The sequence below is a fragment of the Salvelinus fontinalis genome, chromosome 13, assembly GCF_029448725.1.
Source record: "Salvelinus fontinalis isolate EN_2023a chromosome 13, ASM2944872v1, whole genome shotgun sequence".
Lineage (NCBI taxonomy): Eukaryota > Metazoa > Chordata > Actinopteri > Salmoniformes > Salmonidae > Salvelinus > Salvelinus fontinalis.
In genome coordinates this window covers 51,348,511-51,374,617 of record NC_074677.1, presented here as the reverse complement: position 1 = coordinate 51,374,617, position 26,107 = coordinate 51,348,511, and the positions used below count along the sequence as shown (strand labels likewise).

At 51.3% G+C, this 26,107-nt stretch overlaps 1 protein-coding gene across 5 annotated transcripts in view; it reads left to right on the top strand.

The window, feature by feature from the left end:
- LOC129868939 (spectrin beta chain, non-erythrocytic 1-like) overlaps positions 1-26,107 on the top strand; it is a 93,608-nt gene that overhangs the window by 63,538 nt on the left and 3,963 nt on the right. For 2 of the 5 annotated variants that reach the window (XM_055943295.1, XM_055943297.1), the window contains 36 exons: positions 4,590-4,741; positions 4,991-5,164; positions 9,740-9,831; positions 10,238-10,318; positions 11,454-11,569; positions 12,264-12,376; positions 12,451-12,638; positions 12,808-12,925; positions 13,286-13,444; positions 13,834-14,136; positions 14,852-15,005; positions 15,207-15,601; positions 15,720-15,983; positions 16,244-16,455; positions 16,779-16,916; positions 17,252-17,471; positions 17,647-18,183; positions 18,272-18,565; positions 18,719-18,865; positions 18,972-19,235; positions 19,364-19,594; positions 19,691-19,780; positions 19,868-20,158; positions 20,284-20,414; positions 20,575-20,779; positions 21,061-21,435; positions 21,754-21,998; positions 22,108-22,246; positions 23,118-23,202; positions 23,337-23,533; positions 23,667-23,779; positions 23,879-23,954; positions 24,336-24,425; positions 25,266-25,441; positions 25,723-25,917; positions 26,014-26,056. In XM_055943295.1, coding sequence (XP_055799270.1) covers positions 4,590-4,741; positions 4,991-5,164; positions 9,740-9,831; positions 10,238-10,318; positions 11,454-11,569; positions 12,264-12,376; positions 12,451-12,638; positions 12,808-12,925; positions 13,286-13,444; positions 13,834-14,136; positions 14,852-15,005; positions 15,207-15,601; positions 15,720-15,983; positions 16,244-16,455; positions 16,779-16,916; positions 17,252-17,471; positions 17,647-18,183; positions 18,272-18,565; positions 18,719-18,865; positions 18,972-19,235; positions 19,364-19,594; positions 19,691-19,780; positions 19,868-20,158; positions 20,284-20,414; positions 20,575-20,779; positions 21,061-21,435; positions 21,754-21,998; positions 22,108-22,246; positions 23,118-23,202; positions 23,337-23,533; positions 23,667-23,779; positions 23,879-23,954; positions 24,336-24,425; positions 25,266-25,441; positions 25,723-25,917; positions 26,014-26,056 — 6,803 coding nt within the window. The remainder of the gene's footprint in view (positions 1-4,589; positions 4,742-4,990; positions 5,165-9,739; positions 9,832-10,237; positions 10,319-11,453; positions 11,570-12,263; positions 12,377-12,450; positions 12,639-12,807; positions 12,926-13,285; positions 13,445-13,833; positions 14,137-14,851; positions 15,006-15,206; positions 15,602-15,719; positions 15,984-16,243; positions 16,456-16,778; positions 16,917-17,251; positions 17,472-17,646; positions 18,184-18,271; positions 18,566-18,718; positions 18,866-18,971; positions 19,236-19,363; positions 19,595-19,690; positions 19,781-19,867; positions 20,159-20,283; positions 20,415-20,574; positions 20,780-21,060; positions 21,436-21,753; positions 21,999-22,107; positions 22,247-23,117; positions 23,203-23,336; positions 23,534-23,666; positions 23,780-23,878; positions 23,955-24,335; positions 24,426-25,265; positions 25,442-25,722; positions 25,918-26,013; positions 26,057-26,107) is intronic. The other 3 variants (XM_055943296.1, XM_055943299.1, XM_055943300.1) reach the window with 3 other exon arrangements.

The following is a 26,107-nucleotide window of genomic DNA, read 5'->3' as shown; positions in this document are numbered from 1 at the left end:
GTGCCAAGTCTAGGACCAAAAGGCTCCTTAACAGCTTCTACCCCCAAGTCATAAGACTGCGGAACAATTAATCAAATGGCCACCTGACTATTTACATTGCCCCCCTTAACTGGCCAGCAGTGCACTGAGTCCAGATGGAGTGGCCATCCTCTGTGTTTTGTTATTCAGACAGTTGTTGTTTCTGACCCATCCCCCTGAGAGAGGCTGTAATGCTGTTGGCTGGAATGATTCATGTTTTTAATTTCCTTCTTTCTATAACACTTTATAACATTCAGTTACCACTCACTCTACTGCAGCACACCTCTGGGCAGCACTTTTAGTATGTTTTAGCTCTTTGGATATGACTTATGTATCAGTATCACAGTTAGACAGTAATATATTATCCACCCAGACCATGGAACATATTCATTTATGATGGCCATTCTACAGGAACACTCCTGTGAATAATTCAATTCTGAAAGTGGTCTAAGGCACTACATCGCAGTGCTTGAGGCATCACTACAGACCCAGGTTCGATCCCAGGCTGTGTCACATACGGCCGTGACTGGGAATCCCATAGGATGGCGCACAATTTGCCCAGTGTCGTTAGGGGAGGGTTTGGCTGGGGGGGCTTTACTTGGCTCATCGCGCTCTAGCGACTCCTTGTGGCTGGCCGGGCGCCTGCAGTCTGATTTCAACAAGATGGAAATTGGGGAGAAAAAGGGGGTGACATACCAACAAAATAGAAATGTGAAGAAAGGCTCTTCCTCACTTTGTTTGGAGGTGATTAGCCTATGGGGGCCATTTATTTGAACTGATTGTTCCCTTTGAGTATGTGTATAGTACTGTGCCCAGTTTTGCATTGCAAAGCAGCCCTATCCTGATGAAACAGGTCACCACTGGCACTGCATTGCACACGTGGCCCTTCTCTCGCTCTGTGCTCCGACTCTGAGTGTTTTCGGCCCCCACCTGACAGTTGTATTTCACAGTGACCTTGTTTAGATCTCTCTGCAGAGTACATTCATTTCCACCATTTCAAGTTTTCACCTTCTGAGCTGTGGATTGTTTGTTCTATCAACACGCATCATGGGGATTTATAGGAATGGCACTTGGAACAGCCGATGATCATGTACTGAGGTGAAGTGAAGGCCACTGTCTGTCTGTTCCACTCCAGCCAGGCTTGGCCCGGGACCCTGAAGCTGTCAAGTTTGCCAGGATCCAGGCACAGACTCAGTCCAGGAGGGGGAGGTTATCCTCTACTTTTTGTACTAGATAACAACCACTGGTTCCTGTCACACACACGCAAGCGCACGCACACACACTCGAGCCTCCCGAAGATCTCTTCCCGAGTCCCAGATAACTTGAGCAAGTGTTCTGTTGCATGAGCAGCCAGATTCACAGCCATGGAATTCCATTAATTGTTAATTGCTCACTTTATCTCGTGTTTAACAATTTATGGACGTCAAACATCCCATTATAATCCCAGCCCGTCAAACAGTGACATACTGCAGCGCCTGTACCCCCTAGCCATGTTTCTAGAGGGAGAAGTAACATTTCAGTCCTTGTCAGGTGTAGTAGAGGGGTACAGGGGAGGTCAGAGCTGCTTCACAGGGGTCACAGGTCAAGCTCAGAGGGGTTTAGCGGAATTTAATTGGGGTGAGCTGGAGCAGATTTCCTCGTCAACAACCAGAAGGGCAGTGTGGTCACACTGGGGATTTTTGCTTATTACTTTGTATTGAAAGAAAAATAGATATATTCCAGAATGGGTCCATTTTTATTTGGTGTCCTGGGTTCAAGTTGACATGTGACAGTCAACGCTGTAGTTGTGTTTTGTCATGCGTGACTTCAGGGCAGCAACTCGCTGAACAGGTTTCTTACTAAGCTCTCCCCCTCAGATAAGACGTTTAGCACGTCGTCACGGGACGTGCTCATTAAATAGGGGTTCAGTTAGATTTAATGGTCCGCCATTATCGCTTGGGCTTTCCTGTATCTGGTCTGATGAGAGCAAACCTCCGTCCGTCTCATTAGAAGTAATCCTGCTTACTGTAGAACCCAACAATTTCATCCAACAATAGGCTGCTGCTTAGACTGGCGAGGAGCTTACATTATACTCTACAGTAGAGCCTTTGGGCATATTAAATATATATCTACTATGAAATGGTTTAAAAGATAAGTTTGTAATATTTGACGTGTGGTCTTTATGAAGTTTGTAAGAGTGTAGAGTCATGTTTATAGAGTTAGCCAGGCCTAACTCATTATGCCAACCTCCTCTTATACCCTACATAAATAAAACGGCTGCCACAGTCAGACTCTCTGAGATGGTATTTGATGAATACATGTAGAGTGTTTCAAGTTGAAAACTCGCCTCCTTCCCTAAAAGGGTACACCCATGCCTCACTCCATCCTAGTGTTACCCAAAGGGAGCTGGCAAGTCTGCAGGCTGTCATCTCGGAGTGACCTGCTGCTGGCCCTCTCTGCCTCCCTGTCAATGTCCCTCCCTCCCGCCGCCACCCTTCTCTCCTGAAAAAATCCATTAGCGTTTGATTGAAAGGATCCTCAGCAGGGATAGGGGGGCTTCCTTAAACCTTGTAAAGTGGCCACCTAATCCTTCAAGTACTGCCATAAATCAGCTCAGGATTACCATCGCTCTGCCAAGCAGCCAGCTGCTCCCCGGCCCGGTCACTGTGCCCGTCATCGGGCAGGACACCAGCAGGCCACCGGCCAGGCGACGTGGTGCTGCCTATCTCTGTCCCTCGCCCCAGTGTAGGGAGCTGTTAGCCTGGACCCAGGTGGTGCCTATCTCTGTCCCTCGCCCCAGTGTAGGGAGCTGTTAGCCTGGACCCAGGTGGTGCCTATCTCTGTCCCTCGCCCCAGTGTAGGGAGCTGTTAGCCTGGACCCAGGTGGTGCCTATCTCTGTCCCTCGCCCCAGTGTAGGGAGCTGTTAGCCTGGACCCAGGTGGTGCCTATCTCTGTCCCTCGCCCCAGTGTAGGGAGCTGTTAGCCTGGACCCAGGTGGTGCCTATCTCTGTCCCTCGCCCCAGTGTAGGGAGCTGTTAGCCTGGACCCAGGTGGTGCCCGGCTCAGCCTAATGGACCTCCTGCTCCAGGGGTGGGTGCGGTGTGAGACAGCAGGGTAGCGTCCTGGCCAGATGGAGAACTGGCTTCCTAGTCATTTAGCCCCTAGTCACAATGTGACGTAACTTTGCCTTGAGGAGAGATTTTCTGCCAGACAACCTGAGCCTAGGTCACGAGGAATATAGTCCAATAGCATGAGGAGTGTTGCTTATATCACACGTGGGACATCTCACCCGGCGCTTTCCCTTCTGTATCTCACACAAATTCTCTCACATGGAGATCCATTTCACTGGGTCTTGGAGATAGTGTGACGCTTTCCGTAACAACATGAAACGCAGCAGCGTGGCTTTGGTTTGTATGCATGGCGAATTTTAAGATTGTGAAGCCATTACTTTTTTTCTGTTAGGATTTGAAGAGGCTTTAATCTTTACCTTAATGACTACAGCCAATTTCACACAGCTTCAGAAATCATCTGCTTTTTTTTACCTCGCAGCCGCAGGATAGTTCATCTGATTTTATTCCGTTGTATCTACATTTTATAGTTTATTTTAATCCCTTTAAAAGGGATTGTGGATCTGTTTCCGTCTGTGCGTTTCTTACCTAAGGTCACCCGCGATATCTCAGACACAGCTGGCCCAATTTTGACGAAACTTGAATTATGCATCTTTCCATAGAGATCCGGCATTTTTTTGCAATGATCGGCCCTAGGCGGGAGCTATAGTAATTGCCTGAAATGTGTTAGTCACACGCAATATCTGTTGACCCAAGGGGGGTGGGCGTTGCCTTGTTTATTACGTGTGTGGGGTGCCATAGCTACTAGACTGTAATGATATTTTCTGCCCTAGACTAGATCTAGCTCACACAGACCATGTGACCTAGAATTGAGGTCACCTTGTTTGGAGGCAGGTTCAGCGTCTTACTCCTCCTGCTCCATATCTCTGCCACTGCTTCATGGTGTCCCCCTTTATCTTCCCGAAACGTTATAGTGACGTGTTCTCCTTTTTTAAAACGCAACGCATTTCATCTTGTCTTCCTTGACCCTCCTTCACCCAGGGCGTGTGTTTGTTTAGCATCATTGTGAGCCGTTAGCGTGGCTTTCCCAGGCCGGTCTCCCATCCAGACTCTCCCAGGCGACTGGCGGAGGCGGCGTCAGCAGCCCAGACACGTCGGTTCAGTTAGGGGCCTAAAGAACCGTCTGCTAAAGCTGTCAACTCAACGATCCCAATGACCTAATGGCATAGCTTATCTGTGAAATGAAGTGCTGCGCACCGGAGCTCAGGTCCCCATGAGTTACTGACCCTGTCATCAGTCTCAGTCTGAGGGGTGATTCAGGCTTTTGAATGGTCTTATACGGCTCCATCAGTGTTTGTCTTGCGAAGAATTGCATCCCCTCTATGTATTTGGCTGACCGTATTGGACGTAGGTTATTACGAAGCAATGAATGACTTCCCACTTGCTTCCCAGTCACTATCAGCTGGCTTACGATTGGTTTACCCTCGCTGTAACCCACCTTTCCCCTCTGCTCTCCTCTCCAGATGAGCGCGAAGCGGTGCAGAAGAAAACCTTCACTAAGTGGGTGAACTCTCACCTGGGCCGTGTGACGTGCCGCATCGGGGACCTGTACACTGACCTGAGAGATGGACGCATGCTCATCCGCCTGCTGGAGGTGCTGTCAGGAGAACAGCTGGTCAGTAACTCACACTCCCTCTGTCCTCCTGACTCCCGACCCTGACCTTAACCCTGACCCATCACTCACCTTGTTGGTCCTGAACAAACCCCTCTCTCATACCTTCATTCTTTTCCTCCTTTGAGCCTTCCACCGTGCTGAACATGAAATCTGTCTTCATTCCTGTACGCCCTTCCTCTCCCTCTCTGTTATCCATGTCTCTTTCCAGCACTCTCTCACACAATCTGACTCTCTCCCGTCTCTCTCCAGCCGAAGCCCACCAAGGGGCGTATGCGTATCCACTGCCTGGAGAACGTGGACAAGGCCCTGCAGTTCCTCAAGGAGCAGAAGGTCCACCTGGAGAACATGGGCTCCCACGACATCGTGGATGGGAACCACCGCCTCACCCTGGGTCTCATCTGGACCATCATCCTTCGCTTCCAGGTACCGTGTGAATCCTTGTAATGTTCTATACAATGCCTTTCTATATGCCTTTCTAGAGAGTAGAGGGTGCATGTGAATATTACCCCCCGGCCAGTACTGCCCTGTTCCTCACCTCCACCACTCTTCCTAGCCCTATCATGTTCCTCACCCCCACCTGGGTCACCCTGCCCAGTCCTGTCCTATTCCTCACCCCCACCTGGGTCACCCTGCCCAGTCCTGTCCTATTCCTCACCCCCACCCTGCCCTGTCCTGTCCTATTCCTCACCCCCACCCTGCCCAGTCCTGTCCTATTCCTCACCCCCACCCTGCCCAGTCCTGTCCTATTCCTCACCCCCACCCTGCCCAGTCCTGTCCTATTCCTCACCCCCACCCTGCCCAGTCCTGTCCTATTCCTCACCCCCACCCTGCCCAGTCCTGTCCTATTCCTCACCCCCACCCTGCCCAGTCCTGTCCTATTCCTCACCCCCACCCTGCCCAGTCCTGTCCTATTCCTCACCCCCACCCTGCCCAGTCCTGTCCTATTCCTCACCCCCACCCTGCCCAGTCCTGTCCTATTCCTCACCCCCACCCTGCCCAGTCCTGTCCTATTCCTCACCCCCACCCTGCCCAGTCCTGTCCTATTCCTCACCCCCACCCTGCCCAGTCCTGTCCTATTCCTCACCCCCACCCTGCCCAGTCCTGTCCTATTCCTCACCCCCACCCTGCCCAGTCCTGTCCTATTCCTCACCCCCACCCTGCCCAGTCCTGTCCTATTCCTCACCCCCACCCTGCCCAGTCCTGTCCTATTCCTCACCCCCACCCTGCCCAGTCCTGTCCTATTCCTCACCCCCACCCTGCCCAGTCCTGTCCTATTCCTCACCCCCACCCTGCCCAGTCCTGTCCTATTCCTCACCCCCACCCTGCCCAGTCCTGTCCTATTCCTCACCCCCACCCTGCCCAGTCCTGTCCTATTCCTCACCCCCACCCTGCCCAGTCCTGTCCTATTCCTCACCCCCACCCTGCCCAGTCCTGTCCTATTCCTCACCCCCACCCTGCCCAGTCCTGTCCTATTCCTCACCCCCACCCTGCCCAGTCCTGTCCTATTCCTCACCCCCACCCTGCCCAGTCCTGTCCTATTCCTCACCCCCACCCTGCCCAGTCCTGTCCTATTCCTCACCCCCACCCTGCCCAGTCCTGTCCTATTCCTCACCCCCACCCTGCCCAGTCCTGTCCTATTCCTCACCCCCACCCTGCCCAGTCCTGTCCTATTCCTCACCCCCACCCTGCCCAGTCCTGTCCTATTCCTCACCCCCACTCTGCCCAGTCCTGTCCTATTCCTCACCCCCACCCTGCCCAGTCCTGTCCTATTCCTCACCCCCACCCTGCCCAGTCCTGTCCTATTCCTCACCCCCACCCTGCCCAGTCCTGTCCTATTCCTCACCCCCACCCTGCCCAGTCCTGTCCTATTCCTCACCCCCACCCTGCCCAGTCCTGTCCTATTCCTCACCCCCACCCTGCCCAGTCCTGTCCTATTCCTCACCCCCACCCTGCCCAGTCCTGTCCTATTCCTCACCCCCACCCTGCCCAGTCCTGTCCTATTCCTCACCCCCACCCTGCCCAGTCCTGTCCTATTCCTCACCCCCACCCTGCCCAGTCCTGTCCTATTCCTCACCCCCACCCTGCCCAGTCCTGTCCTATTCCTCACCCCCACCCTGCCCAGTCCTGTCCTATTCCTCACCCCCACCCTGCCCAGTCCTGTCCTATTCCTCACCCCCACCCTGCCCAGTCCTGTCCTATTCCTCACCCCCACCCTGCCCAGTCCTGTCCTATTCCTCACCCCCACCCTGCCCAGTCCTGTCCTATTCCTCACCCCCGCCCAGTCCTGTCCTATTCCTCACCCCCGCCCAGTCCTGTCCTATTCCTCACCCCCGCCCAGTCCTGTCCTATTCCTCACCCCCGCCCAGTCCTGTCCTATTCCTCACCCCCGCCCAGTCCTGTCCTATTCCTCACCCCCGCCCAGTCCTGTCCTATTCCTCACCCCCGCCCAGTCCTGTCCTATTCCTCACCCCCGCCCAGTCCTGTCCTATTCCTCACCCCCGCCCAGTCCTGTCCTATTCCTCTACCCCGCCTGGGTCACCCATCCCCGCCCAGTCCTGTCCTATTCCTCTACCCCGCCTGGGTCACCCATCCCCGCCCAGTCCTATTCCTCTACCCCGCCTGGGTCACCCATCCCCGCCCAGTCCTATTCCTCTACCCCGCCTGGGTCACCCATCCCCGCCCAGTCCTGTCCTATTCCTCTACCCCCGCCTGGGTCACCCTGCCCAGTCCTGTCCTATTCCTCTACCCCACCTGGGTCACCCATCTCTGCCCAGTCCTGTTTTATTCCTTAACCCCACCTGTTATGGAATGCTCTGCCACCAAAGGTTACTCAGGCAAAAAGCAAGTTTAACTTAAAACAACTGCTGAACACAGCGTCTCTCCTCTATCTAAAGATCTAATTTAACTGTACTGAAAATATGAATATGTATACAGTTGAAGTCGGAAGTTTACATACGCTCAGGTTGGAGTCATTAGTTTTTCCACAAATTTCTTGTTAACAAACTATAGTTTTGGCAAGTTGGTTAGGACATCTACTTTGTGCATAACACAATTCATTTTTCCAACAATTGTTTACAGACAGATTATTTCACTTGTAATTCACTGTATCACAATTCCAGTGGGTCAGAAGTTTACATACACTGTCTTTAAACAGCTTGGAAAATTCCAGAAAATGATGTCATGGCTTTAGAAGCTTCTGATAGGCTAATTGACATAATTTGAGTCAAATGGAGGTGTAACTGTGGATGTATTTCAAGGCCTACCTTCAAACTCAGTGCCTCTTTCCTTGACATCATAGGGAAATCAAAAGAAATTAGCCTAGACCTCCACAAGTCAGGTTCATCCTTACAAGTCTGGTTCATCCTTGGGAGCAATTTCCAAATGCCTGAAGGTACCACGTTCAGCTGTACAAACAATAGTACGCAAGTATAAACACCATGGGACCATGCAGCCTTCATACCACTCAGGAAGGAGACGCGTTCTGTCTCCTAGAGATGAACGTACTTTGGTGCGAAAAGTGAAAGTCAATCCTAGAACAACAGCAAAGGACCTTGTGAAGATGCTGGAGGAAAAGGGTACAAAAGTATCTATATCCACAGTAAAACAAGTCCTATATCGACAACCTGAAAGGCCGCTCAGCAAGGAAGAAGCCACTGCTCCAAAACCGCCATTAAAAAAAGCCAGGCTACGGTTTGCAACTGCACATGGGGACAAAGATCGTACTTACTGGAGAAATGTCCTCTGGTCAGATGAAACAAAAATAGAACTGTTTGGCCATAATGACCATCGTTATGTTTAAAGGAAAAAGGGGGAGGCTTGCAAGCCGAAGAACCACATCCCAACAGTGAAGCATGGGGGCGGCAGCTTCATGTTGTGGGGGTGCTTTGCTGCAGGAGGGACTGGTGCACTTGACAAAATAGATGGCATTATGAGGAATGAAAATGATGTGGATATATTGAAGCAACATCTCAAGACATCAGTCAGGAAGTTAAAGCTTGGTCGCAAATGGGTCTTCCAAGTGGACAATGACCCCAAGCATACTTCCAAAGTTGTGGCAAAATGGCTTAAGAACAACAAAGTCAAGGTATTGGAGTGGACATCACAAAGCCCTGACCTCAATCCTATAGAAAATGTGTGGGCAGAACTGAAAAAGTGTGTGCGAGCAAGGAGGCCTACAAACCTGACTCAGTTACACCAGCTCTGTCAGGAGGAATGGGCCAAAATTCACCCAACTTGTTGTGGGAAGCTTGTGGAAGGCTACCTTAAACATTTGACCCAAGTTAAACAATTTAAAGGCAATGCTACCAAATACTAATTGAGTGTATGTAAACTTCTGACCCACTGGGAATGTAATGAAGGAAATAAAAGCTGAAATAAATCATTCTGACATTAAACATTCTTAAAATAAAGTGGTGATCCTAACTGACCTAAACAGGGAATTTTTACTAGGATTAAATGTCAGGAATTGGGAAAACGGAGTTTAAATGTATTTGACTAAGGTGTATGTAAACTTCCGACTTCAACTGTATATGAATAATGTGTAAATCGTATTTTTGTTGTCTCTTGGTGTCTTTCCTTTATTACTCTGTTTAATTTAATGGATTCGTTCTTACTGTTCCATACTTTGTCATGTATTTGTACAATTTATGTGGAGTTAATGGGGACCCTAAGAAACGTAACTAAACCACCATTCTGTGGTATTCTGGGACGACTGTAGTTTCAGATTATGTAAATATTCGAATGATATTTCAGCGCTCAATTTTTTTCCTCTCCTTTAAAAAAAAGAAAGACATAATTACAAAAAAAACCTCTAATGAATCGGCCCTAATCTCTGCTCTCTTGTTAGACTGATTGGATTGTGATTTCTCATCAAACCTAATACAAAGCTGCATGTAAGACTGATTTCAGTGAAGTTTGAATTACCCAGAGAGAGAGAGAGAGCTGGCTGAAGTGTTCAGTAGGCAGTGTGTCTAAGAGGGTACTCTGCTCTGCTAACAGATCCAGGACATCAGTGTGGAGACTGGGGATAACAAGGAGAAGAAGTCTGCCAAAGAGGCCCTGCTTCTCTGGTGCCAGATGAAGACCGCTGGGTGAGAAGGGGGAGAGTGAGAGGGGGGAGCGAGACATGTTCAAGGATGTGCAAGCGATGTGAATGTATGATAGAAGTGAAATGATTAGAGATTTGAAGAATGTTGTGTTTCGAGAGGTTGGGACTATAAGGTTCAAAATGTAGATATTGACATAGCCTTGTTTTGTTCAGTGTTGTCCACTTTATATAGTACTCGAACTACCACAATTCATGTTCAGTTCAAAAGAATACAAGAAACATTTCTGACACCATTCAAACCAATTAGGGTTCGGCGATTTTAAAGCCAGTTATCTCAGAATCATATTTTTGCATATGGAACCTTATCGTCCCATGCTCTCGGTTTGTCAACATCAAAATAGCCTCGGTACTGTGTCGATGATTAATGAGCTGTGACCATGTCCCTGCAGGTACCCCAACGTCAACGTTCACAACTTCACCACCAGCTGGAGAGACGGCCTGGCTTTCAACGCCATCGTGCACAAACACAGGTCAACGCCCTTCCCCTTTGTCAATGTGGCCTGTCGCACTGTATGAAATGCTTCAGTCACTCATTTCAACAGTAGGCGCTGACATTGTCCATCACCTGACACGCTTTGTGTGTGTTGTGATATAATCAGTCTGTCTAATACCGTAACCTGTTTTACTTGCAGTGCGTTTGAGAAAGAGGCTACCTGTTATGGCACACAACCTCCCTGGGGTGACTGTGTCCCCGTTCTCTATTTGGGTTTGACCCTCTTTTCAAACCCACTACAGTTTGGATAAGTGGATACAAATAAATTGGAATAAGTTGACCTAGATAACAGAAATAAAAACCCACTGGTTTAGCATGCAAGGCAATGCCTGGGTGACTCAACGCTGCCCACTGCTGGTGGCTCCTAATGCGTTACAGTGGGAGACAGGCCTCTAGAGCGTCTGGCCTTAACATGACTACAACTCTATAACAAATGGAAGACAATGTATTATTCTCATCATTGACTCTTTATTTCTCACCTGAGGCTCAAAGTACGAGCAGATTTGAAATATTTTCTGAATGTGCTACAAGGCAATCATGTCAATTCTGTCACTGCCCTTTTTTCATATCTGATCCTATTCAAAGTGGAGCTGAGGGAGTGGAAGGGATGATTAGAACTGCTCTGAAGAAACAATGTCGACGTTGACATGGTCCACACTTACCGTAGAACTCACAGAATCATGGTGACGTGTTGATGAAGATGCTATCTATCAGTCAATTGAAATACATTCATTAGGCCCTAATCTATGGATTTCATATGACTGGGCAGAGGCGCAGTGTTGGAGGGCATAAGCCCACTGACTTGGCAGCCAGGCCTACCCACTGCAGAGCCAGGCCCAGCCAATCAGATTGAGTTTTTCCCCACAAAAGGGCTTTATTACAGACAGAAATATTACTCAGCACCCCCCACCCCCGTCCCCCCCCCGGCGATCCCGCCAGGTGAAGAAGCCAGAAGTGGCGGTCCTGGGCTGGTGCGGTTACACGTGGTAGTGAGGCCGGTTGGACGTACTGCCAAATTATCTAAAATGACATGAGACCAAGTGGGTTTTATATTTTGGTTCAGAAAATATGCGATTCCTTTCATTAAAAGCGACACCTGTGTTCCCTTCCAGACCGGACGTGATTGAGTTTGACAGCCTGAAGCGGTCCAACGCCCACTACAACCTCCAGAATGCCTTCAACATAGCAGAGAATAAGCTGGGCCTCACCAAACTCCTGGACCCAGAAGGTGAGTACGGTCAGAGCTCTGAGACATGGGTTGAGTTGTGTGTGCCCTCTGCCTTCCCCCAATGGCTAATGGCCACCAAGACTGTGCTCCTGTCCTGTACCGGGATAGCTGGACGTTGTGTGTGGGGAGGGAGGATTACTGGAATGAATTAAAGCTTAAGTGAGAATAGGTGCCGTGTGGTCTGGCTGGACACGGGGCAGGGCTTAATGATGCCCTCTGACATCACAGAGGAAGTCCATACATGGTGAGGGGTTGGCAACGCTCCAGGGCCATCAATCAGGGCAGATTTAGAGAAGACCGCCGTGTGTTTTAAGTTTTAATTGACTGGGTTGAGATGGGAGTTTGTGTGGGCGTGTCTGTCTGTGTGTGGGCGTGTCTGTCTGTGTGTGGGCGTGTCTGTCTGTGTGTGGGCGTGTCTGTCTGTGTGTGGGCGTGTCTGTCTGTGTGTGGGCGTGTCTGTCTGTGTGTGGGCGTGTCTGTCTGTGTGTGGGCGTGTCTGTCTGTGTGTGGGCGTGTCTGTCTGGGGGGGGGTGTGTGTGTCTGTGTGTGGGGGGGCGTGTGTGTCTGTGTGTGGGGGGGCGTGTGTGTCTGTGTATGTGCATGCAGAAGTGTGTGAGAGGAAATGTGGAGCACAGTGAAAGGATCAAGTGTAAATGTACTTCAGTGCTGAAGTATTGGCTGTCTCTCTTTCCAGATGTCAACGTTGACCAGCCGGATGAGAAGTCCATCATCACCTACGTGGCCACCTACTACCACTACTTCTCCAAGATGAAGGCCCTGGCTGTGGAGGGCAAGAGGGTTGGCAAGGTGGGGTACAATGGCTGTGTGTGTGGGCCTATTACTGTTCTTGGGGCCCATCTTACCCCTTCTCTCCCTCCCAGGTGCTGGACTATGCCATTGAGGCTGACCAGCTGGTTGGGAACTATGAGAGCCTGGCGTCAGAGCTGCTGCAGTGGATCGAGCAGACCATTCTGACCCTGAACGACCGTCAGCTGGCCAACTCCCTGAGCGCCGTGCAGAACCAGCTGCAAGCCTTCAACACCTACCGCACCGTGGAGAAACCCCCTAAGTAAGACGGGGATACACCGCTGGGGGGAATTTAACAACTGGGATGATGTTCTAGATTAGAACATAAATCTCAAGTGAACAGATATACATTTTCCAGCAGGTTGGAATCATAACTGCACGTATTCCATGGTAGGTTCGGTGTCTGACCTGGCTGTGTTGGTGTTCCTCAGGTTCACAGAGAAAGGCAACCTGGAAGTACTGCTGTTCACCATCCAGAGCAAGATGAGAGCCAACAACCAGAAGGTGTACATGCCCAGAGAGGGCAAGCTCATCTCTGACATAAACAAGGTATCACTGTCACTCTATTGTCCACCCACAGGGCGATGGGGGGGGCACACGGCACCTGGGGACAGACACGCCCCCACACACCTTTAGTCCAATGGCAAGAAGTTTCTACAGATCAAATTGTTAGGCCCCTCCCCGTTTGTTCCATTTGCTTCCATTTGTGGTTCTGTTTGGTTCCTAATGAATACACCCTCTGGTGACACTGATGCCTTGTATCAAGGTGCAGTTACTCCCTGTTTAAATGCATGACTAGAGTAGAACGTTTAATAAACACCAGTTGACCCTACAGCCGTCTAGGATCATGAATAACACCCCTGGTTTAAGAGACACCTCCGACTTGCTGTGTTCTGATTGGCTCTGCAGGCGTGGGAGCGCCTGGAGAAGGCGGAGCACGAGCGGGAGCTGGCGCTGAGGAACGAGCTGATTCGCCAGGAGAAGCTGGAGATGCTCGCCGCTCGTTTCGACCGCAAGGCCGCCATGAGGGAGACCTGGCTGAGCGAGAACCAGCGGCTCGTCTCTCAGGTGACACACACACCCCTGACCTTGAATTGGCAATGTGTTCAAACTGGGAAGGCAGGTGACAAAGGATGGCGGTTATATTGTCTGTCTGTCAGTTGTCCACAGCCCAGAGATAACAGTAATCGTAGGTGATGGTTGTGATGACTTTATTTTGATGGAGTGGACAGGCTTAGCGTCCTGCTGTCCTGCAGACAAACCACTCTAATTATCTTAGTGAGGCAGGGGGGGGGGATTATCTACGCTTATTCAGTAGCTTTATCACTGTCATGAGGTTATTAAACAGGCTACCGTTGTATGCATTTGAACACGCTGACCATTTCGATCACAGATCATTTCATGACCAATGCACACGTTCACCTCTTCTAACCTCAATCTGTCCTCTTGTCCCTCAGGACAACTTTGGCGTGGACCTGGGAGCGGTGGACGCCGCGACCCGTAAACACGAGGCCATCGAGACGGACATCGGGGCGTATGGGGAGCGCGTGGCGGCCGTGGAGGCGGTGGCCAGGGAGCTGGAGGCGGAGAACTACCACGACGTGCGCCGTGTGCTGGCGAGGAGGGACAACGTGCTGCGGCTGTGGGAGTACCTGAAGGAGCTGTTAGCCGCTCGCAGGGAGAGACTCAACGCACACCGAGACCTGCAGAGACTGCTGCAGGAGATGAGATCCATCATGGACTGGATGGGAGAGATGAAGGTATTGGAACATAGCAACACACCCGATATTCTCCCGGTGTAGAAAATGCACACTTGGTCATGCTGTACATCTCACACTATCAACCCTGCATGCCAGTCCAAACTCAAAATGACTCCTTTCAAAATGGCGGCTACTCCTGGGTGTGATGGGTTACAGAGGTTGACTGAGGTGGTCCTGACTAGGAGAGTCGGACAGTATATTCTTGGCCTCAGCTGATTCCCTTTCCCCTGCCTACCTTAAAGGGGATACTTTGGGAATTTGGGCAATAAGGCCCTTTATCTACTTCCCCAGAGTCAGACGAACTCGTGGATACCATGTTTGTCTCTGTGTCCATTATGAAGGAAGTTAGAGGTAATTTCGCGAGCCAATGCTAACTGGCGTTAGCGCAATGACGAAGTCTATGGGTATCTACTAGCAGTCACTGCGCCTCAGAGAGATGGTATTGGGATTCAGAGAGCCTTACCTCATCAAACCCAAATGAGCGCTCTGTTTTCTAAAGATAAAGTCTCACTTATCAGTCGGCACAAAAGCTGACCCCTCATTTACGTTTTTGACGCCTTGACTTAATCTATATCTCTTAGTGACTGCTGCAGCTATGTCTTTTACTAATGCTCCCTGCCATTAGCATCTCATTAGCGGCATTTATTAACTACTTGCAATCCAGACATGGTGAGTGAATGTGTTTCTAACCTCTTCCTGCTCTGTGCCCTCTCAGGGTCGTCTGCAGTCCCAGGACAGTGGGAAGCATCTGCATGATGTGGAGGACCTGCTGCAGACTCACAACCTGGTGGAGGCAGACATCTCAGCCCAGGCAGAGGGGGTCCGCGGGGTCCAGGGAGCCGCTCAGCGCTTCACCTCGGACCAACAGGGTGAGACTACAGACCCCTCACTAATATACACTCGACAGTCAGTTACTGTAGGCGTGCGATTATGGTAACGATTGCGTTCAACGACTATGCACTCTGCAGCTTTCATGCATCACGTAACTTTTGAGGAGCAAGGAATTTATACATTTATTTGGATGCCTCTTCACCAATAACCATTTAGCTAATTCTCCTTATCTCTCTCAGTCTACAAACCGTGTGAGCCGGCGCTGGTGGGAGAGAAGGTGTCTCTGCTGGGCCGGGCCTATGAGGAGCTGGGCCAGCTGGCTGGGGAGCGGAGGGTGCGCCTCGAGGAGTCACGGCGCCTCTGGCAGTTCCTGTGGGAGCTGGGAGAGGAGGCGGCCTGGATCAGAGAGCAGGAGCAGATCCTGTCAGGAGGAGACTGTGGCCGCGACCTCGCCTCCGCCCTGCACCTCCTCAGCAAGCACGAGGCCTTCAGGGACGAGATGGCAGCCCGCTACGGCCCTCTGGGCAACAGCATCGCCGCCGGACAGACCCTGGTGGAGGAGGGACACATTGGAGCCCCAGAGTGCACTGAGAGGATCGGGGACGTCCGCGCTCAGTGGGCACACCTGGAGGAGGTGAGCAGGCAGGGGGAAGGAGGTAGACCGGTCTGGAGAGAGCGAATGAATTGATCGATTTTAGAAGTGGTTCCTCTTGTTTTATATGCTGATTCCTTCTCTCCCCCTCCGTCCCCAGACGTCCCAGCTGAGGGAGCAGCAGCTGAAGGAGGCGGTGGCCCTGCACCAGTTCCAGACGGACGCCAACGACATGGAGGCCTGGATCCTGGAGACGCTGCGCCAGGTGTCCAGCCAGGAGGTGGGCCACGACGAGTTCTCCACCCAGACCCTAGCCCGCAAGCAGAGGGAGGTGGAGGAGGAGATCCAGAGCCACCGGACCCTCATCGACTCCCTGCACGAGCAGGCCCTCAGCCTGCCCCCGGTCCATGCAAACTCCCCTCAGGTCAGTTACCTCTGGAACAGCATATCAACCAACACTCATTAGGCTAGTGCACCGTGCTGTTTCTCCCTCTATTGCGCTCTCTCTCTCTGACACACACAAACACTGGTCCATACATATTACATAAAGACTCTCCATGTCTCCGATTTTAAGTGAGACATATTTTATTTATCGCTCCCATTTTGTATTCCTTGACTTGTTATTGACTCTGCTTGGAGGGGCGTCCTCTGACTGAGTGGTTGTTGCCGTCTGGCTGTGTGTAGGTAGAGGGCCGTCTGCCTGCCATCGAGCAGCGTTACCACGAGCTGGAGGCCCTGTCTGCGTCGCGGCGTCAGGCCCTGGAGGGGGCGCTGGCCCTCTACCGCATGTACAGCGAGGCGGGCGCCTGCCAGCTGTGGGTGGGGGAGAAGGAACAGTGGCTGGACGGCATGCAGATCCCCACCAAACTGGAAGACCTGGAGGTGGTGCAGCAGAGGTGAGCTGGGGAAGGGAGGAGTGTTCCAACAATGGGTTAGGAAGGAAGAGGTGGTCTTTAGGCAGTGATTTAAATAGCCTTTTAATTTGGTATTGATCTGTGTACTCTGATCATTGTGCTTCGTTAAGTGGAGTGGATGTCAAACTGAATCTCTCCTTTTTACAGTACAGATGTAAATTCTGGTCTTTTTTTTGTGGAATGGCAGAAGAACGTTTGCTCTTCCTATGATGATATTTCCCTTCTAATCTCCATTGTAGAGACAAAGCAATGGAAATATGAGTGGGGACAGAGTGTTGAATGTACGTCCCTGTGTGTGGCTGCAGGTTCGAGACCCTGGAGCCTGAGATGAACAACCTGGGGACTCGTATCTCTGATGTCAACCAGGTGGCCCAACAGCTGCTGGGATCAGACAACCGCAGCAAAGACCAGATCCACCAGACGCAAGACCAGCTCAACAACAGGTTAGTAGTACTCAACATGATGCCTCTCAGACATCCAAATACACAGCCCAAAACAAGTACTTTTATTTGAATGGTTATTTGTAAGAACCAAATAGTCTACCAAATTGTATTTGAGAGTATTTTCAAATACCTGGGTTAAATGCATGGGAGTGTTTTTGACTCTATTTCTTTTCAAATAAAATATATCTGAATACTTCAAGATATTTGAATTAGTATTTGAACCCATGTCTGATACACTCACATGAAAAACACATAATACCCTCTGATGCCAATACATTGTATGAAGTGAGCACTGGAAACAGGTCATTGAGACTTCCCCTTGCTCTGGTCCCCAGGTGGAAGGAGTTCCAGCGTCTGGCGGACCAGAGGAAACATGCCCTGGAGTCAGCCCTCAACATCCAGAACTACCACCTGGAGTGTAACGAGATCCAGAGCTGGATGAGAGAGAAGACCAAGGTGATCGAGTCCACCGAGAGCCTGGGCAACGACCTGGCTGGTGTCATGGCCCTGCAGCGCAAACTCACAGGCATGGAGAGAGACCTGGAGGCCATTCAGGTACGGCAGGGAGACGGGTCAAAGGTTATGGAGGTGGACAAAGTTAAACCACAGCATCAGATAATGTTTTATAGCGATCAGTTGAGTCATTAACTGGTTCACGTCAATATTTTTGTATCATTTTATGCCATATGATGTTGGTGACACCATTTGTTTATTTTCTATATCTTTTCAGGGTAAGTTGGACGACCTGAAGAAGGAGGCAGAGAAGCTGGCTGAGGAGCACCCGGACCAGGCAGAGGAGATCCATGCCCACCTGGGGGAGATCCAGGAGGTGTGGCAGGAGCTCAACGCCACCATGAAGCGGCGTGAGGAGTCTCTGGGCGAGGCCAGCAAGCTGCAGGGCTTCCTCCGGGACCTGGATGACTTCCAGTCCTGGCTGTCCCGCACGCAGACCGCCGTGGCGTCCGAGGACATCCCCACCTCGCTGCCAGAGGCTGAGGGCCTGCTCTCCCAGCACGAGAGCATCAAGAACGAGGTGGACAACTACAAGGAGGACTATGAGAAGATGCGGGCGGTGGGTGACGAGGTGACCCAGGGCCAGACTGACGCCCAGTACATGTTCCTGGCCCAGAGGCTGCAGGCACTGGACACCGGCTGGCACGAGCTGCGCCGGATGTGGGAGAACCGCCACAGCCTTCTGGCCCAAGCCTTCGACTTCCAGAGCTTCCTGAGGGACGTCAAGCAGGCTGAGGGTTTCCTCAACAGCCAGGTGAGGACCAAGACACCAGTGGAGAAGAATCAAACACATCTATTGTCTATCTCGATGATGTTACTAATAGTTCTCTCTCCTTCTGTAGGAGTATGTGCTGTCCCACACTGAGATGCCCTCCAGCCTGCAGGGGGCAGAGGAGGCCATCAAGAAGCACGAGGACTTCCTGACCACCATGGAGGCCAGCGAGGAGAAGATCACGGGCGTGGTAGAGGCCGGACGCCGCCTGGTCAACGACCTTAACGCCAACTCTGACAAGATCCAGGAGAAGGCCGACTCCATCCAGCAGAGACATCAGAAGAATAGGGAAGCTGCAAATGAACTCCTGTCTAAACTGAAGGACAACCGTGAACTTCAGCATTTCCTGCAGGACGGACAAGAGGTACGAATCGCCAACTGTTACAATAATAATGGTGGTGTGATACATTTTATTGACACTTTGTCTTGTAGTAAAAAAATATATAAAACCGCAGTCAAAGCAGTTATCCTGAGGCACATGCATTGAGTAATATCATTCTCCTCTCTCTCTCTGCAGCTGACTCTGTGGATCAATGAGAAGATGCTGACTGCTCAGGACATGTCGTACGACGAGGCCAGGAACCTCCACAGCAAGTGGCAGAAACACCAGGCCTTCATGGCTGAGCTGGCCTCCAACAAAGACTGGCTGGATAAGATCGATAAGGTAGGATCATAAAACTATTATACGACGAAAATAATAAGTGGAAAAAGCAGTCCGAAAGATGTGGGTGCCAGTATTTATGCTTTTTCTGACCCCTTTCCCCTGTTAGGAGGGCCAGGCCCTGGTGACAGAGAAGCCAGAGCTACAGCCTGTAGTCCAGCAAACTCTGGAGGGCCTGCAGAGCCAATGGGAAGAGCTAGAGAACACTACACGCACCAAGGCTCAGTGCCTCTTCGATGCCAACAGGGCGGAGCTCTTCACCCAGAGCTGCTCTGCTCTGGACGTGTGGCTGAAGAACCTGTCAGGGCAGCTTCAGAGCGACGACTTCGGCAAGGACCTGACCTCCGTCAACATCCTGCTCAAGAAGCACCAGGTGGGTGACATTACACCGCCGAAGACAGTTCTCAGTTGTCATACTCCTTTGTGACCATTTGCGTGGAGAAGTGTCCGTATCGAAATGAAAGCGTAATAACAAACATCCCCGTGTGTGTGTGTGTGTAGATGCTGGAGCACCAGATGGAGGTGCGTGAGAAGGAGGTGCAGTCGCTGCAGTCCCAGGCGCTGGCGCTGTCCCAGGAAGATGCTGGTGGGGCCGTGGTGGAGGTGGACTGCCAGCAGAGACGTGTCACTGACAGCTTCTCCCAGCTCCAGGACCCCCTCAACCAGAGGCGGCAGCAACTGCTGGCTTCCAAGGAGGGCCACCAGTTCAACAGAGACCTGGAGGATGAGATTGTGAGTGGGACCCACCTGACTCTAAATACAGAGATGTTGTACAGAATCATCATCGTCGTCTTTTAATGCACTTCCTCCTGTCTGTCGGTCAATTAGCTATGGGTGAAGGAGAGGATGCCCCTGGCCACATCCACCGACCATGGGAAGGACCTGTCCAGTGTGCAGCTGCTCATCAAGAAGAACCAGGTACACAGACGAGAGAGTAATTTTAGGGAAGAGTCTGGACAGTAGGAGGGAAAAATAATGCAACACCTTTTTTGTTTTGTTTTCCAGACTTTGCAGAAGGAGATCCAGGGCCACCAGCCCCGTATTGATGACATCCAGACCCACCGCAGGGGGATGTCCCCAGGGCAGGAGGAGATGGACGGGGAGAGGCAGTCTGTTCTGGAGGGCCGTCTGGCGGAGCTCCGAGACTCCTGGGCCCAGCTCATCGCTGAGACGGACGAGCGCCACGCCCGGCTGGTGGAGGCCAACCGCGCCCAGCAGTTCTACACCGACGCTGCCGAGGCCGAGGCCTGGATGGGAGAGCAGGAGCTACACATGATGTCAGAGGAGAAGGCCAAGGTGAGAGGAGAGACAGGTGGAAGTTGAGCTTCATCTGTCCTAATGGCGTCTATTGTGCGTCCTCTAGTGCTGTGTCCCTGGCTTAATGGCCCTAACTCCATCTCTGTAACGTGTGTGTGACCCAGGATGAGCAGAGTGCTCTGGTGATGGTGAAGAAGCACCAGACATTAGAGCAGACCCTGGAGGACTACGCCCAGCCCATCCACCAGCTGGCCAACAGCAGCCGCACCATGATGACCAGCGAACACCCAGAGAGGTGAAGGGCACAGGGGTTAACGAGGGGGTGGGTGGGGGGCAGTTAAAAGCTAAATACATTAAACTAATGCCACTTCACTATAGGATTTAACTACAGCCACAATGTCTGTCATTACAACTGGCCAGACTCACTCACTCACATATATATTCCCTGCTGTTAGCGAGCGTATCAACCTACGGCAAGCCCAGGTGGACAAGCTGTACGCAGGGCTGAAGGACCTGGCTGAGGAGCGGCGTGGGCGTCTGCAGGAGAGGCTGAGGCTGACCCAGCTGAAGAGAGAGGTGGACGACCTGGAGCAGTGGATCGCTGAGAGGGAGGTGGTGGCCGGATCCCATGAGCTGGGACAGGACTACGAACATGTCACCGTGAGTGGCTTTCCTTTCACTTCCTCATACGTTCAATTACGTACTAACACAACACACACACACACTTAGTAACACAACACACACACACACACACACACACACACACTTAGTAACACAACACACACACACAACACACACACACACACACACACACACACACCACAACACACAGGCACTAATTGCTCACCGACAACTTTTTTTTCTTCCTGTCAGCTACCTTTTTAAGAAGTATGACGATAACCTGGGATTGTTATCCATATTTTAACCTCTTCTCCTCTCAGATGCTGCGGGACAAGTTCCGCGAGTTTGCTCGGGACACCAGCACCATCGGCCAGGAGCGCGTGGACGGCGTTAACGGGCTGGCCGATGACCTCATCGAGTCGGGTCACCCTGAGAACGCCAGCGTGGCGGAGTGGAAGGACGGTCTGAACGAGGCGTGGGCCGACCTGCTGGAGCTGATCGACACGCGCACCCAGATGCTGTCTGCCTCCTACGAGCTGCACCGCTTCCACCAGGACGCCCGCGAGGCGCTGGGGAGGGTCCGGGAGAAGAAGGAGGCGCTGCCCTCTGACCTGGGCCGTGACCTCAACACCGTCCAGCACCTCCACCGACAGCACACCGCCTACGAGCACGACATCCAGGCCCTCAGTGGACAGGTAGGCCACTGCTCTTTTAAACTCCTGGCTGCACAATGAATTTCCCTTCGGGACAATAAAGATATTGAATTCAATTGGATGAACTCGGCACCATACCACCAGTGTACAGGGATACTTACAGGAACACCAGTGGGAGAAATAATGTCATTACACACACTTTTGCACACCATCCCACAGTGGAATATTAGATTTAGTGCATTGTGAGGGCTGCTTTTCAGACTGGTACTGGGGGCTATCAGAAATGTGTCAGAGCACATGAGGTGGCAGGTTCATGGTTTTCAGGATCCCTTCTGAGCCGGCTGCCTCCTCCAACCCCAGGTGAACCAGGTGCAGGACGACGCGGCGCGGCTGCAGAAGGCCTACGCCGGGGAGAAGGCCGAGGAGATCCACCGGAGTGAGCGCTCTGTCACTGAGGCCTGGGAGGGTCTGCTGGGAGCCGGCCAGGCTCGCCGACACGTCCTGCTGGACACCGTGGAGAAGTTCCGTTTCGTCAACATGGTGCGTGACCTCATGCTGTGGATGGACGGGGTCAACCTGCAGATCGACGCCCACGACAGCCCCAGGTGAGACCTGACCTTGCCTCTGTTCTGTCATCGTTGTTCTCAATGTTTTTATTAAGGTTTTACGCTGAATTTCTGTCGTTGTCCCCCCCCCATCCTCTCTCTCTGTCAGGGACGTGTCCTCTGCAGGGTTGGTCATAGCCAACCATCAGGACATCAAGTCTGAGATCGAGACCCGGGCAGACAGCTTCACCACCTGCAATGAGATGGGACACTCTCTCATCAACAACAACCACTATGCAGCTGATGAGGTATGGGCCATGTCACCGTTGCGTCACATACTGGACACCCACATTTGGATTTAGGGATTAGGACAAAAGCAAATGTAAAAGGTGTGTTTATGCAAATCAAATAAATAAAAAAATGCCACATGTTACGTAAACGACAGGTGTAGACTAACGGTAAAATGCTTACTTACGTACCCTTCCCAATGATGCACAAAGAAAAATAATAACACAAGGAATAAATACACAGTAAGTAATGATAACATGGCTATATACTCTTGGTACCAGTAGGAGTCGATGTGCAGGGGTACGAGGTAATTGGGGTAGATATGTACATATAGGGAGGGGTAAAGTGACGACTAGGCAACAGGATAGATAATAAACCGTAGCAGCAGCGTATGTGACGAGTAAAGAGTTGGTGCAAAAAGGGTACCGCTTGCCAAGCGGAAGCCGAGAGAACAGTCTATGGCTTGGGTGGTTGGAGTCTTTTTCCGGACCTTCCTTTCACACCGCCTGATATAGAGGTCCTGGATGGCCGGGAGCTCAGCCCCACTGATGTACTGGACTGTTCGCACCACCCTCTGTAGCACCATGTAATCGAGGGCGGTGATATTGCCATACCAAGCAGTGATGCAGCCAGTCAAGATGCTCTCAATGGTACAGCTGTAGAACTTTTTGAGGATTTGAGGGCCCATGCCAAACCTGTTCAAACTCCTGAGGTTTCTTCACAACTGCGCGCGGACCATTTTGAAGTTGTAACGTCTTACTGACGTTGAGGGAGCGGTCGTTCCGGCCCCACACTGACCAGGCCTACCACCGTCGTGTCGGCGTTGTCCCAGAGTGTGTATTGCAGCTTGTTCATGTAATGTTACTGACATGCCTGTTGGCTATCCCATAGATCCTGGAGAAACTGGACCAGCTCCAGGGCAAGAGAGACGAGATCAGCAACAAGTGGCAGGACAAGATGGACCACCTTCTGATAGGTATGTGGACTTCAGGGTGTTTTTAAAATGTATTTATTTATTTTGCGTTTGTCTGTTTTAACACGTGTGTTAGTTAGGGTGTTTGCTCGTGATCTTTTCATGGTTACTCATTTATTTTCTGGTTTCTGTCTCAGTTCTGGAGGTGCTGCAGTTTGGCCGGGATGCGTGCGTGGCAGAGACATGGCTGGCAGGCCAGGAGCCCTTGGTGCGGGGGGCCGAGTTGGGCTCTAACGTGGACGAGGTGGAGAGCCTGATCAAGCGCCACGAGGCCTTCGAGAAGCTGGCCGCCGGCTGGGAGGAGCGCTTCACCCTGCTGGAGAAACTCACCACGGTGAGGAGGACGGGGGGGTTGCAAATGGGAAGATGGTGGGTTGGCAGGAGTTGGGAGAATGCATGTACTTGGCGTTGTTAGGAAGGTAGGGTAACGTCTCCTGAACAGCCACTAACCTGGGCTTCCATTTCAGCTGGAGGAGCAGGAGATCCAGAGGAGGGAGGAGGAGGAGAGGGCGAGGCGAACCCCCACACCACCCCCGACAGAAGAGGTGGCCCCGTCTGAGGCCGAAACACATGATGCCAGGTAAGACTGGAGGGACTCCTAGTAACCAGAGAAATTTGAAGCCTCCCCCCCACATCCCTCCCTCGTTCTAAAGCTCATTTCCCCTTCTGTGTAACCCAGGACCAGCTTAGACCAGACCACACTGAACCAGTCAGTATCAGTGAATGGAGTCCACAGCTACCAGGATACCTCCCAGGTGAGAGAGGACATTGAGACATACTGTATCTAATCAAAGGTTCTTACTTCCTGTTTAATACACTCAAATTAAACTACTGACTGAAATAATTTTTTCATGTTTTATGTCTTGTTCCTCTTCGTGTTGTCCTGTTCATATGTTTGAGGAGATTTGAATGAAAGATTTTAAATGTTCTACGTGTGAGAGAATGTTACGTCTTTGACATGACTGAAACCAAGCCTGTATATGTTCAACGTGAGTCCGTTTCCCCGTTTATGATGTGATTGTGTCCCTTTGTCGTGCGTGCGTCAGGGTCTGTTTCAAACGCGTTAGCACAGGGTAGCATGCTATCTCCTAGCACAAGGACTTCTTAACAATGACTTGTTGCGTCTTTACCTGCAGTCGTTATCAGTATCATCAGTGTCAGTGGAAAAGAAAGAGAAGTGTGAACCTGTCTCTAAACCCGTGTCTAAGCCAAAGCATCCGCTGCGCGTGAGTACCTATCCTAGCCCTAGCCTAGCTTCCTCATCCCACCCCCCCATCACCGCCTGCGCTCAGCTCCTGCAGTACCTCAGCATGACCTACTAGAGGGCGCCATCGTCCTCTGTCACTGCCATTGCTTTATTTGATTTTGAAGATATATAGCTGTTGAGGCAGTCATGCCTCACACAGATTCATGGTATCATTTGGTGTCATCAGAGGCTCTCAAACCTTTCTTGGGTGCTGTTCCATTTGTACCCATCTTCAAAATGACCAGCACATGAGTGTTTGTAAGGGTAGTTTCAGTTCCAAGCTATTGTTAGTATGAGGTGATGAGGGTTGTCCCTAGCTGGCAGGTCCCTGGGTGGGATGTACCTAGCTTGGTGGGGTTGTTTTGAATGGGGTGTTAGTAGGGAAAGTTTATTTTTTACGAGAGGAAATGTTGATTTCCTTTCAAATTGAATTTGATGTTTTGCCAGGAAACAAAGAGAACAATGCCACACCCCCTCTATAAAAAGCAAGCATGTATCTTAGCAACAGTATGAGAAGGCTTTCTGCTGCGTTTGCCATGTTCCAGTAAGGCTGTGAGTGACATTCAGACGATGACCCTCCTGTGGGGTTGAAGCTGTTCTCCATGTGTCTGTCGTCTGTTAACGTGTGTCTGTGAAGTCCTGTATTTGTTTTTTGTCCATCCTTTTCAAAGCTACCGTCTAGTGCATGTGGATATGGACATTTAGCTGTGGTCTCGTTTTGTCAAGTTCCGACAGACACTCAATGACTGGTATTGCGCCGCATGGCTTCTAGGAATTGTTGTGGCCATGTGTCCTGACTGCCGTGTGTCTTGGATGACAGGGTTCTGAGTCCGACTCTGTGAATGGTCCGGGGAGAGACAGCGGGCTGGCGTCTTCACGCCTGGACCCGTCTGCCACGCTACCCAGCAAGGGAGATGACGCTGGCACAGACGCCATGGAAGGCCTGCTCTACCGCAAGCAGGAGATGGAGACCCACGCCAAGAGGGCAGCTAGCAGGTGAGATACCGCGACGGGAGTTGGGCAAGGGGGCATGGAGGGGCGTCTTGGAGTGAGCGTGGGTGTACCCTGAAGGGTAAATGGAGAGCCCTAGGTTATATAGACTCCGTCTGTTGAAGTTTGGGATTAATACAAGCAAAAACAACACCAACATAAGTTAGATGTAGGATTTTTGGAGTGTCTATTCTTTTGATTTAGAAAATAGCCTTTTGTGTGTCGCCATGAACTCTTTGATGTCCCTAACCTTTTCAGGCGCATGCCTGCATGCCTTCCGCCAACAGCTTCTCTCTCTCTTCCCATAGGTCCTGGCAGAATGTGTACTGCGTTCTGCGTAAGGGCAGCCTTGGCTTCTACAAGGACCAGAAGAGCGCCTCCAACGGGATCCCCTACCACGGAGAAGTCCCCATCAGCCTGGGAGAGGCTGTGTGTGAGGTGGCGCACGACTACAAGAAGAGGAAACACGTCTTCAAGCTACGGTGAGAGAGAGGAAACACGACGGTCTGAATAGAGAATAGTCTTGTAAATTAAATTGTGATGTGCATCTATACTGACCCGGCTTTTCTCTTGTGCAGGCTAGGGGATGGTAAGGAGTTCCTGTTCCAAGCTAAAGATGAGGTGAGTGTCACATTTCAACCCAAACAAGATTCTGATGCTCCTCTGGTGTTT